This window comes from Hippopotamus amphibius, chromosome 9 (assembly GCF_030028045.1).
Source record: "Hippopotamus amphibius kiboko isolate mHipAmp2 chromosome 9, mHipAmp2.hap2, whole genome shotgun sequence".
In the NCBI taxonomy this organism is placed as follows: Eukaryota; Metazoa; Chordata; class Mammalia; order Artiodactyla; family Hippopotamidae; genus Hippopotamus; species Hippopotamus amphibius.
Genome location: NC_080194.1, coordinates 140,400,733 through 140,413,713, shown reverse-complemented (window position 1 = coordinate 140,413,713; position 12,981 = coordinate 140,400,733). Strand labels below are relative to the sequence as shown.

At 59.7% G+C, this 12,981-nt stretch overlaps 1 protein-coding gene across 7 annotated transcripts in view; it reads right to left on the bottom strand.

Annotated features, from left to right (window-relative positions):
• The window catches only part of TNRC18 (trinucleotide repeat containing 18), an 89,113-nt gene that overhangs the window by 32,645 nt on the left and 43,487 nt on the right, over positions 1–12,981 (bottom strand). For 6 of the 7 annotated variants that reach the window (XM_057695054.1, XM_057695055.1, XM_057695056.1 and 3 more), the window contains 6 exons: positions 11,093–11,268; positions 10,442–10,578; positions 10,140–10,268; positions 8,333–8,504; positions 6,577–6,937; positions 3,107–3,382 (listed from right to left, as the gene is read on the bottom strand). In XM_057695054.1, coding sequence (XP_057551037.1) covers positions 3,107–3,382; positions 6,577–6,937; positions 8,333–8,504; positions 10,140–10,268; positions 10,442–10,578; positions 11,093–11,268 — 1,251 coding nt within the window. The remainder of the gene's footprint in view (positions 1–3,106; positions 3,383–6,576; positions 6,938–8,332; positions 8,505–10,139; positions 10,269–10,441; positions 10,579–11,092; positions 11,269–12,981) is intronic. The other variant, XM_057695057.1, reaches the window with a different exon arrangement.

Below are 12,981 nucleotides of genomic sequence, written 5' to 3'. Positions count from 1 at the left end.
CGACCGCGTGTTCTCCTGCCAACGCCCCAAGCCGCCTGCCTGCTGGAATGCAACGAGCAGCCGAAAGCGGCGGCCCCGCGGTGCCCATGAGGACGGGGCTCCGTCTGCCCACTCATCCGAGGGAGCCCTCGGTGAGGGAGGCGGACAAGAGTTCGAGGAATGCCCGAAGGGAGTCGAGAGAGGAAGGAGGCAGAGAGAGAGAAGGTCTGCTAAGAGGGGTGAGAAGACGGAGAGCCGGCTCCCTGAGCGATGGATGCAGCGGGAGGGAGGCCGGGGTGGGGACAGGCGCAGGCAGGCAGTGCACACTCGCCATCCAGTCACACTGCGGACGTCACACGGCTCTGTCTCCGCCCAGTGGGCCGCAGCGGCAAAGCGGGCTAAGTGTAGGCAGACTTCTGGCAGCACCTGGGTCCCCCACATCAGGCAGGCCCCCCGGGGCTGGCCAATCTGGGCAGGGCGGCGGGCAGGGGGCTGGCTGGGGTGGGGCACGGGGTCGGACGTGGGGCCAGCTTTCCCTTCTAGAGGTGTCCTTCCCGGGGCTGCTCAGGTGTGGAGACTCCGGGACTCTCTCCCACCCAGGATTCTCCGTCAGTGGGGCTGGGCTGGCTCTGGGTTTCTGGATGCCTGGACAATGTCCATACCAGATCCCAGAAAGCCAGTGGCAGCCCAAACCCAGCACCCTGAGATGGAAAAATGTTTGGAAGGCAAAAGCCACAAAGAGGTCTGCTTTCCACAAAATGCTGACACGGGTTATCTCGGTCTCCTGAGACCCTCCCTGCCTCCTGCTCCCGTGAGCCTGGAGGCCCGCCACGGCCGCCTCCCACAGTGGTTGGTCCGCTCAGGCCAGCGCCCGAGGAGGAGTGGGGAGCAGAAGGGGTCTCGGGACCAAGAGAGCCTTTCTGGAGTTGTCCACACCTGAGGCAACACAGAGCTTGCCAAGGGCAGGGGGAGAAAAAGTCCCAGCAAGGAAACCCCGAGGAAACGCAGAAAAACTTTTTTTCATAGAAAAAAAAAACCTCTTGGCTCAGCACTTGGGGTTGGCTGTCGTCACGTGGTTTGGTTTGGTTTTCCAAAACCCGATTCAGAAATGCCAAAGGATCCGCTGCTGCCGTAGCCGGTGGGGGCACACCCCGAGGAGGGGGGCAGGGGGACACAAAGAAAAGGGTTTTGCCTACCTACGGAGCAACGAGCCAGGCTCGGACCCAAGCTCAGTGACCCGCTGCGCCGTCTGCCCTACTCCCAGCCTTCGCTTTGCGTCCAGAGTGCAGCGTGAGAGCAAATGCAAGAGACCAAAACAGACATTCAAAGCATCATGGGTAGGGGTCAAGGGTGAAGGTATGGTCAAGCTGCTGAGAGGAGAAAGCAGACACACTAGAAAAGCCAAGCCAATTAGGTGTTTTAGTACCAGATGTCAGTAAGGCCCTATTACCCAAATATCCCTTTCAAAACCTGACCAGCGGTCTGGATGCAGCGGGGACCCCTCTCCTCACCCCCTGCACTCCCCCTATCCGGACTCTGTCCACTGCTGTGTCTGGCCCCGGTTTGAGGGCCCCTAGCTTCCTCTGCCCCTCGCTACGAGATCTGGGGGCTGCCTGCTTCGCCACAGGGTCTGAGCTGGGGCAGGAGAGCTCCAAAACTTGGAAGCTGGAACTCTGGCTTTACAGGGGAGGAGGCATAAGGGTCCAGCCCAGGGGGGAGGTGGAGAGAGGAACGGCGACCCAGCCAGACTTGTCCACAGAGGCCCAGGCTGGGGGAGGCCTCGGAAGACGAGGCTGGCTGGAGAGCGAGTGGCCCGGGTTGCCTCTGCTCAGGTGCGGCGGTACACCTGAGAACCTGAGCCCTGGCGGACCCCGGCCCCCGTCCACGTCACCTCCTGGTCACCCAGAATGCACCCTAGCCAGAGCATCAGGGTCCAGGCTCTGACCCGCGGGCACTGCTACCAAGGCTCCAGGATCCTTGAAGGGGGTCTGCCCTGAAGCAAGTCCTAACCCAGGGCAAGAGGCATCTAAGGATGGGCTGGCTGCCTCGCCCCCACCCCAGGACACGTGTGACTGGAGGTCCTAGAAGACGGAGATGCTTCCACCCCAGAAGTATTCTGACCTTAGGTAAATCAGAGCCAGGCTGCTCGAAGGGGTCCCTGAAGCCAACCCCTTCTTCATAAGTGAGGCCGAGAGCAGACTAGCCTGGGGCTCGCCCTGAGCTTTGCCCCCCAACACGGCAATGAAGCCTTTTGAATCTCACAACAAAACTGGTCTTGACCCTGCACAGCGACTGTCCTTGACCCTTCACTGCCTACATGCCCTTCGGAACAGAAATATGCGTTAGAAAGTGAGTGTTTGCAAATATTTTTTAACCGCTGTTGCGTAAGAATAGAGCTTTAAGAAAACAAAAGACAAACAAGCAGCTTAAAAAAAAAGATGAAGCTGGAGATGAAAGCAGTTGACTTTAAACCTGAAAAATGAAAGGCATGCCAACAGCTACCAGGGATATTTGAATAATAGAGAGAGCGCAGACTGCATTACTCCATCTACCCCTTCTGGGGTGGGCTGGGTGGGGTGGGTGGGGCGGGGAGAGGGGAAGGAGGAACAAAACGAGGGAAGCGGCAACCTAACGGTCAGGACACAGCAAGAGAGACAAGGCACACGGGTTTAGTTAAAAATGAACTCGATATGTTTAATAAAGCTTGGTATTACCAAAATCGCGGTACAAACATCAAGTCACACGCCCACACGACAGAATTCCATTTACAAAACGTCCCCCGGAGGCCTCCATGGGCCACGCGGGAAGACCCACCCAGGCCTGCGGTCCAGGGGGCGGGGGAGGCAAGGGGAGGGGGCGGGTGGAAAGGGAAGGGGGAGGAAGACTAAGAACAGTCCATATAAAAGCTCACAAAGAGCCAGCCAAGGGTCTTATCACAATGATACAGGTACAAATAAAAACAAAAATAAAAAGACGGGCTGATACAGCAGGCTACGCTGCCAAGAACCAGACGGCCGCCCTGGCCGGGCCATCCCGGGGCGCGGCCCCTGCGCGCACGCGCTCTCGCTCTCGCACTCACTCTCTCGCTAGGGGACACGCACGGTATTGTGTGTTTGGAGCTAGTAACCTTGGTCAAATGAGTCCTCCGAGGAATCGCTGAAGGAGGAACGGGCCTGGACCTCTTGAAGCAGCAAACAAAACGGCTGCTTCCTGCCGGTGGCCGGCTTGGGCTTCAGAGTCCGGGCGGCCGCCAGGCCCCTCTTGGTCAGCTTGGGGCCGCCAGCCGGCTTGCTGTTCTTCGCCACCATGCCACACAGGAGGGAAGACGTCAGTTTGGAGCTGGAGGGGCCTTGGGCAGCCCACTCGTCCTTCAGGAATTCCTCCTCTTCCTCTGAGTCCGTATCTGCAGTCAAAGTAGTTTTTAATACAGATAAGTCACAGAGCGCCGGGGGAGGGAGGGTGTGGTCCGTTACTCTCAGTGCTTCCGAGGACACTCTCCTGCTTGCCAGAGAGATCCAAGTGCCTACCAGCCGTGGAACCAGCTGAGGTCCACCACCTGGAGCTCTCCTCCCGACCTGGGCCTCGCCTCTCGCCTGGGAGGCCTCTGGGCTGCAGGCATCACACAGCCCATCTGTCGTGGGTGTGGACCCAGGTCCTCCCTAGGCTGGCTTCGGCAAGCACCACCCACCACGGCCACTCGGCAAACAGCCTTTCCAGGCCCTGCGGGAGGCAGGCGCCTCCACTCTCAGGAGGGTCTCTACCCTGGACTCGGAGATCACCACCCAGTCCCACTACCCCACGGGACTGAAGCCAGCCCAGAGGCTCCTTTTGGAGAGGCACAAAGCCCAGGAGAAAGTCGGGTAAAGCCCTTCTCTCCCTAAATACCAGCTCCCAGGGGTGCGCAGGGCCAGCGCACGAAGACTCACAACCCAGCCCCCTGCTCAGCAGTGTCAGGACGGCGGCTCGAAACAGTGACACCAAGGAAACTGGCCAATGATACTGCAACTCCTGGCTGCCCCCCCCACCCCCATTGCTACCAGAGCCGGGGGAGGAGCACACTGCTGCTGCCGTCCCGCAGGCCTCCAGCCCCACGCGCAGGCGAGACCGTCCTGGGAGAGGATCGGCCAGTTCTGGGGAGGGGGGCTGTCAAGTGGGCACAGCTCTGGCCCCTTCCAATCGCACCCCAAACATACACCGTTTCGATCCCTTTTTACACGTGAGGCCGTTGAGCAAGATCTCACTGGATGGAAAGGCTCTGCAGCCAAAGACTGTAATCCCTTAACTGGGCGAAACGCATACAAACGTGGGGGAACGTTAACGAACGCAGCTACAGCTCTGGCAGCGCCTGCTTCTTCCAAGTCCAGGGGGGGGAGGGGGGGGGAGAGGGGAGTGTGTGTGTGTGTGTGTGTGTGTGTGTGTGTGTGTGTGTGTGGCGGGGGGGGGGGAGTGAGGGGCGGGGGCCGGGGTCCTCTGCCTCCTCCAACTTCTACGCTTTCCACTCTAAAACCCCTACTGCAGGATGGCCTGGCAACCCTAGGGCAAGGACAAACCTCTGCCCGTCCCCTAGCCTCAGCTCTCTCTCCCGTGTGCTCCCTCCTGTCCTTCCTAGGGCCACATCAGGCTGGAGACATTCGCGGGTGAAGGCCAGCAACCTGGCTTCCCACCAGAACCCACCAAGCCTGCCACCCAAGCCCTACAACCCAACATGAAAACGTGGGAGAGCAACGTTCTCTCTTCCCATCTTCTTCTGGCACAGCATCTCTCTTCCAGGAAACAACCGACCTCTCTGTGACAGTGCGTGCACCCTCATTTATCGAGAACGGCAGAAAAGCCAATGTAAAGAATGGAGAGACACACTCTCTCCACAGCCAGGTGCATATCACAGCCATCAGCTAACTGGAGACAGGCCTTCGGATCTCCTTCGGGCAATGCTAATCCATTTCTCTCACCTGGACTGTGTGCTTTCAGACAAGAACGTAACCGAGTCAGAAGAGCAATCTAAACGCTGCTTTGCACGCACCCACACGTCTGCTGCTGTGAACCCAGCAGCTCAGAGCACCCCAAAGACCTCAGCTTACCTCTGGCCCCTAGCCACATCCACCAGCAAGTGGGAAGGAGTAGAGGATTCTTCCGGCAACCAGCCAGACCCCATCCATTGAAAGATGAAGGCAGCAGCACTCCTCCCCGCTCTCTCTTCAGTATTCCAAAACGAGCAGAGGAAAGCCCTTTCCTCCTCCTTCAGAGCTACCAGTCTCTAAACCCGGCCCACGGTGGCCAGAGGCCTGGGGCGTGCTGCTCGCAGGACACCCATTCAAATCCGAGGGCCAAGAAGCTTTGGCAACCGAAAGCATCTGCAGTACATAGGCACAAAAGGAGCTACCTGCTCCCATGCCCATCTGAACATTAACTCTGGAGACCCAACGCAACCCAAACCACGAGCGTTAAACACAAAACAAAACCAAACCCAGCAGCAGTGAATCTCGTGCCCGGTGCCACAGCCAACTCTTCCCCCAGGTGAGCGCACCGAGGGCTCCCGACAGCCCCCTGCAGCGGACGACAGTGTCTTACCTCCAAGTCCGCAGAGACTTCCTTTCCTTAAAGAGAACACACTCTACTAGGACATTACAGGTGTCCCTTGCTCCCCCATGACAGTCAACACCCCCAACCCCACGAACCAGGAAGGGCCAAGCAAAGGCCCCGTCACGCAGACCGACGCAGTCAACCAGGAGAAGGCCTCCCCGCCCCCCGTCACGGCCTGGGGTCTCCCAGGGGCCGGCGGGCACGAAGCCCTCCGGGCCTCGCTGCAGCGGCCGCGGAGCCGGGCCCGCACCCATCCCGGGCACCACGCATCCCGCGCGCAAGTACTGGCTAAACACCTACGGCATGCCGGACGGCGGGCTCGGGGCCCCCGAGGCCACGGAGAGCCGGCACGGCGCGGGCCAAAGCTGCCCGGCTCCCAGGGAAGGCGCTCCACGGCCGCAGGCCCCCCGGGCCCCCGAGCTGGGAGGTTCGGGGGCAGCGCACAGGCCGCGTGCATCCCCCGCGGCACCACGCCCTGCGCGGCTGCGTCTGGCCGGCTGGGCCTCGCCCCGGCCCGGCCTAAGCATCTACCCTCAGCGACAACACAGGTGACCGCTCACAGGGCTGTCACGAAGACCGAGGGAAACCCGCCTGTGCCAGCCTCCCTGACGCGTGGCCCAAGGACGGACAGCCGCCCGCGGGCAGGGGAGGCCGCGTCACCTCTATGGGCCTCACGTCACCTCTATGGGCCTCACGGGCCGCTGCTCTAGCCCGAGCAGCCGCCAACTCCGTGGCGCGAGGCCTCCACGGCGAACGAAGGCTTCACAGCCAACACACGGAGGGCGGTGCCCAGGGCAGGCCGACTTCCGCTCCCACCTGCCCGCCAATCACGAGCCCCCACCAATCACAGGTGGCCACCCAGTGGGGCGCCCACCCATCAAAGGCACTTCCGCTTCCGGCCCGCTGCCGGCTCAGAGACTCGAGGGAGACCTCCGAGTGGCTCGAAGCTGAAACACGAGGAGCAAAGGGAGGAAGGAGAGAAAGCACGGCCCCGAGGAGGCGCGGCCCGCTACTTACTGTAGGAGTAGCTGCTCACTTCCGAGGCGAACGGGGAGTGGGCCGGCTTGGGCTGACCTCTGGCCTTGAACCCCACCTCCATCTTCCGGGCTTTGGCAGCCCTTTTGTGTTTACCTTCTCGGGAGGCTTTCAGAGACAGGCTGAGACCTTTGGCCAGCGCCTTCCTGTCCTTGCCCAGAAGGCTGTCATAGGGTGTCAAGTACCCGCCACAGCCCCCACTCGTCTTTGACTTCCCCCCAGAACTGTCCGAGAACTTGAAGGGCGACTTGAGTTTGTCCTGCTTTGTGAGGGAGAGGGCTTTGTCCAGCTTGCTTGCCAGCTGCTCCTGGTCGCTGGCCATCTTCTTCTTCTTAATCTTTAGCTGGAGAGGGAAGTGGGGAAGTCACAGGTTAAGACACTGGACAAACGCCTTGCCATTCTCTGCTCCGACGGGCCCGGGCCCCTGCTCCCTGCCTCTGGCTTCTGGCAAGGTGCTTAACACCGTTCAGCCTCAGTTCCCCTGCTCTGTGAAATGGGGGTGATTATGTACCAGCATCACCAGGTTGTTATGAAGACGAACTGAGAAAAGGCACGTGGAGCACTTATTAAATAGCTGTTGCTGTGGTTACAGTTACCAGTGACACTGGGCTTTGCCACTGGCTCTCCCTGGCGCTACCCGGTGCATTCTAGGGGAAGCGCTTGAAGGGAGCAGGGCTGTCACGGAGCGGGAGAAGGCGGCTGGGTTAAGGGAGGGGGGATGAACCCAAGATGGAAAACCCAGATCACAGCACAAGCTGATCTGCTTTCTCAACCGCTTGAAGCAGGTGAGGACAGACGGCTGCCCGGCCGCCCAGCTAGATGGGCTGAAGCTGCCAAGAAAATGCTTTCAGTGTGCCTTGGACGCCTGCAGCAGAAAGAACGATTAGAGATTTCACAGATAAATTCCTGCTTGTGTCTCTCGTCAGCTGTAGTCATTTGTTGTGCGCAGTCTCAGTGGCCCTCATCTGAACATTTTATCACTATTTAATCAGTTAACATTTCATAAGGAGAGAAAAGTTGGAATAGCGTCAAACAACAAAAGTGTCCTTCACAATTCGAGAGTACAGAGGATCCTGATGTACAAACTGGCTCTCGCCCCTCCCCCTGGACCCAGTCTCTCCTGTGTGAGTCCTTCCCTCTGATGGCCACATCAGCCAAACGGCCCCCGCCCCCCACAGGGTTTTACTGGGAGGGATGACAAGATACGTTAGCACGCAGCAACGAGGGTCTTAAGTGGACGATTCCAGTGCTCTGCGGAACGAAATAAAATCAAGGCGTTGGCTCCCACCCCCTTACCTCGGGAGAGTTCACAGAGGAAACTACAATGGCATCAAGCCCTCGTTTCTTAGAACTACAGAATGGTGAAGCTGCTTGTTAAACAATTATACTGTGAAGCAACAGATTAACTGCACTATTTGGTTAAGAACTTGCAGTCTCTCTTCTCGGCTTCAGGGGCACGGAGCTCGCACAAAGGACGTGGCTTTCAGCCTCAGCTCCACCTGAGACTGTGTCTCTTTGGTACGTCTCTGACCCGCCCTCAGCCTTACTTTCCCCCTCTGCACAACGAGGAACACTGGAGGAGAGTCCCTGGCACGAAGGCAACCCTCTCCACAGCTTGTACGCACAGCAGCCAGCAGCCGGGCCCGCAGACCTGCAAAGGGAGCGTGAACTCCAGCACTCCCCCAGACCTCCCGCCCGACGCTGGCAGCGCACCTGGAAGACAGACGGGGCCACCGACCTGACTCACGAAGTCCGCCGAGGCTTCGTGCTCGTCCCAAGGCTGGCTCCTCCCCCTGGCCTTCCCCGTCCCACCGAGGGCGTCACGGTCCTCCTCGGGCCCCTTGTGTCTCTTCCGCATCCCCGCTGCCAGCTCGTAGTCCTCTGAGGTCAGCAGGGGCTTGTCGCTCAGCCTGAAACCCAGATGCACCAGCAGTCAGCGCCCTGGCCAGGCCGCACGCACAGGCTGGGGGTCCGCCCTCATGGCCCTGAAGGGTGGGCTCTGGAGGTCGACGCACAGACCGTGACGACCGAGCGACGCGTCTGGGGAGATACAGCCTGAAGCACTATGGTGCCGGGGCACCTGGGACACGTGTGAAAGAGGCAGAATGAGAGTTTAATGGGAAAAAAGAAGAACGTCTCGAAAGCAGTGTCTCCTCTGCTGGCCTCTCTCTCGTGCTCCTTCAGGTACACACTCACACACATATCTTTACACGGTGAGATACCTCTGTACCAAAGCATGCCAAGAATAAGGATCAGGAATGCCACAGAAATCCACCAGGATGGGAGAGGGATTAAGATCAAGAGCTTCTATGACGGAAGAGCCACTGGCTGGCCTCCTGTACCCCTGGGAGTATAAGCAGTTGGGCCACGGTCCTGGTTCGAACGCCTCTTTTGCCTGCTTTAAGCTAAACCCTCACAAGTAATAAGATAGTAATAATAATTTTTACTTGGTGTTTTCTACATGTCTCGTTCCATGTCTGTGCTTTATACGTTAACCATCAAACAATGCTTTGTTCTATATACTGTTTTTTTAATAGATGAAGGAACTCATCTATAAAAACGAACACCCGGTCCAAGGTCACAATGAGAGGCAGACCTGGGACTCCAGCAGGAGGTGCGCCCGCCCACCGCGGGGGCCCACACGCCTCACCAGGGGCTCCACATGCTGGTGGCCCCAGCCTCTGCTCTCTTCCCCAGGAGCTGCTCTCCCTGCCCGCCTGTGGCTGGGGACGGAGTATTTCTTCCTCTCTCCAGCCTCTCATCCATCAGGAACATCCAGGAAGGTTAAATGCAAGACGTGGGGGCCCTTGGAGCTGTCTTCTCCCGAGAAGACCTGTGGCCAACCCACTGCCTCTCCCGTGCCTTTGAAGGCAGGGCACCCTCTGCTTCCTGTCACCTGGGGTTCACCCGGCCCTGCTGTCCCAGGCAGAGAGCCCTCCAGCCCCTTCCCGTTGAGCTGTGCTACGACACCCAGACGCCCAGGGAGAACCGCAGCCTCGTTCTGTGCACGCCCGGCCTGGAGGAAAAGCTCCCGTGCCAACCACCCGTGCCAGCTGCTGCTCCTGAGGAGCCTGTCCGCCGAGCGCACGGAGGCGGCAGCCCGGTCCCAGGAAGCCGGCTCGGGCACAGCAAGCCAGGAGGACGGGAGTGACGCCGTCCGGCACAGGGGGACTCGCGCAAGCGCACAGGTGGGGCGCCCGTCCCAGCAGGGCTGGCGGTTCAGCGTGGCTCTCCGCAACGTGGAGGTGCGTGGAGCAGCTTGGGAATCGGTCCCTAGCCGTGGAGGAAGCCCGTGCGGCAGGGAGACGGGCCCCACACTCGGGTGGCGCGCGACGCGCTGGCTGGGGTGGGTCTGCCTGTCCATTCCACACGCGCCCTCCTGGCCTGCCTGGGGCAGCGCGCCGTGCTGCCCGCGAGCCGCCAATGCAGTGGGTCGGGGCCTGAGGGACGTGAGGTCCCCGGCGCCAACACAGGCCGCGCGCGGGCCCAGGCTCCTCCCCTCCGAGCTCTGTGCAGTCCCCGACCCACCGAGGGGCCAGCCTTACTTTCCGCTACGGATGCGGCTCTTCCCTCTCTTGCGGGGGGGCGACAGGGCGCTCAGGGCGTGGGTCCGTTTCCGCGGCCTGCCAGGGCCTCTGCGTGCCAAGCTTCTATGGGGTTCCTCGCGCCTGTCCCTTAAAGAGAATCACACGCTTGGCTGTGAACCCGGGGGGCGCAGGGCGCGGAGAAGGGACGCACGGTGCGCACACGTCACTCGCGGCCACGCACACCTGGCGGCCTGCCTCGGCCGACCTCCTGAGCGCGGCGCCTACAGAGCCCGGGCGGCGGGCCCGCGGGGCGCACTCACTCGGCATCGCGGCGCCTCTGCAGCTTCACCAGCTCGCGCTGCTTCTCCTTGTACTGGCGCTGCACCTCCGCCAGCCGCATCCGGAAGTCCAGCTCCATGGCGTCCATGCTCTCCAGGGACGACTTCATGGCGTACATCTGCGGGGAGGGGCGGGTGAGGACGCCGCCCTCGGCCAGGGTGCAGGGCCTCACGGCAGAGACGGGGGCCCGGGTCACACCCCAATCCTGCCCCTCACTAGCTGTGACCTTGGGCAAAACAGACTCCCCTGTCTGCATGTCGGGGATCGAAAAGCCAACTTTGCGGGGCGTTGTCCAGGCCGAACTGGCCCGTAAGGCCCGCTCAGGCAGATCCGGCTGTTGGATCACCTGTCGTGGGCAGAGGCGAAGCCACCTGTCCGAGGCCCACAGGCAGCAGGGGCGCAGCCAGGTCTGCTCTTCCTGAGTCCGCGCTCTTGACACGTGATTACGTGATAAACTGAGGCCCAGAAGAGGAGACAACTTGCCCGGGACCACCCAGCAAGTCAGTGGTGGAAACTGGGTGCAAAACAGGCCCTTGCGAATGTGAAGCCTGCCGAGGCCCAGGCGAGGTGGCCTCTCTGGGGGCACCCCCGACCCCCACCCAACCCCCCAGGCCAGGCCCGGGACACCTCACCCGCTCGTCTTTCTTCTGCATCCAGCTGTACTTCTTGTTGGGGTTCAGCTCCCTCGGAAGCCGCAGGTTCTTGAGCGGATCCACGAAGGGGCCGTCCAGCACCTCCTTCAGCATGTGGCTGCTGGCCACCAGCAGGCTCTCCAGCGAGGGCCGCACCGCCGGGCCCCGCTCCGCACCTGCAGGAGGAGACAGGTGAGCGTGAGCCCCCGGGGGCCAGACGCACAGGCACCCCGGCCAGCCCCCTCCTCAGGCCCCCATGCAGAAGAGGATGAGGCCAGAGTGAGCTCCCAGCTGGCCTGAGGCCACACAGTGCCCAGATGCTGACGGCCCGCGGCCCTTCCCGGACACCGGAGACGGCGCTCAGTGAGAGGTGCTCAGTGAGAGGCGGGGAGAGCACGGGGCGCACGGCGCGGTCCTGTCCGCCACCACACGCGTGCGCACAGGCTTGCGGAGAGCGCCCCCAGTCCGGCAGAGCTGCTCTCCGGCGCTGCGGCTCTCGTTTCGCTTATCTATCCTTAAATCCTCCGTGAGGAATACGCATGGTTTTCATAATCAGAAAAAAAGAGCCCCACATTAAGTTCAGTAAACTGTAAAAGTAACATGTGCACATAATAGAAACCACAAACCAAGCAGAAAAGTGTGACGAAAGAGAAGCCTTCCTCCTCCCCAACACACAGGTCCCTCCCTCCCCGGAGGTGCCTCTGCTGACAGTGTCTGGCAGGTGATTCCAGAAACTTTTATACATATTCAAACACATGTAACACCCGGGCATCCTTTATAAACATAAAAATGGCACTAATCAATAAATACCATATCACACTCTGCTTTTTTCTACTCAACCTTTTTTCACATTCGCACAAAAATACAAATATGCACACACATTATAGCTTGACCCTTACAAAAAGCACCATTTCTGTAGGTCAAAAACACTAGAATATCAGTAATTTTATGTGACCAAAGGGAGCGATGGCAGCCTAGAATTCTCCTCATACTGATGAGTTTTAATTTCTCTAAATGCTCCCCCACCGAGGGCATATAGGTGGCTCCCGATTTTGTCTGTCGTGAAAGGGCAGGCGCTGTGTTAGGACACAGCCAGCCTGTGCAGTGAACGTGATCAAGGTACGTGTGTTTACCTGTGATGAATATTCTAGCTGCCCTTTGGAAAGGCTGCACCAGCTGAGGATCTCAACAACGGTACCTGAGAGCCTGTTCCTCCACAATCCTTCTACCGAAGTAACATGAGTTTTCATTTTTCAATTGATGTTTTCTTTGTGATCCATTTTTGTGAATGTCCACATGTGCTTGAGGAAAAAGTGTATTCTTTACCACGCACGTGTCAAGTTCCCTAAAACTGACATTAACAATGACATTGCCTGGCGCCATTCACATTTCCAGGGGCTCGGTCCCTCCTGGGCATCGCCCTAGGATGTTAGCAACGTGCCTCGCCTCTACCCGCCAGAGGTCAGTAGTACTCCCCTCAAGCTGTCACAACCAAGTGTCACCGGTGGCCAGTTGAGTCACTGGTTTTGCTCTTCTGTCTTTTACAGACAGTGAGGCCACAAAGTGGCGAACTCCATCAGCCTCCAGGGGCTGGGGCTAGACCGAAGCCCGTGGCCCACCCCCAGGTGCCACTTAACACACCAGCCTGCCCCCTTCGAGGTCCTCTGAGCCACAAGATTCTTAGTTGCTGGGGCGGGGGGGGGGGGGGAGGGGGGGGAGGGCCCTGCTCCGTCACCTCCTTCACCCTCCTACACACCAGCCTTGCTGAGGCCCCCAGGACTGAAAGCCCACAGTAGCAGCTGTGGGTTGAACTGTGTGCCCCCAAATCCGTGTGCTGAAAGTCCTATATGCCAGTATCTCAGAACGTAAAGTCCTTAAAGAGGAAATCA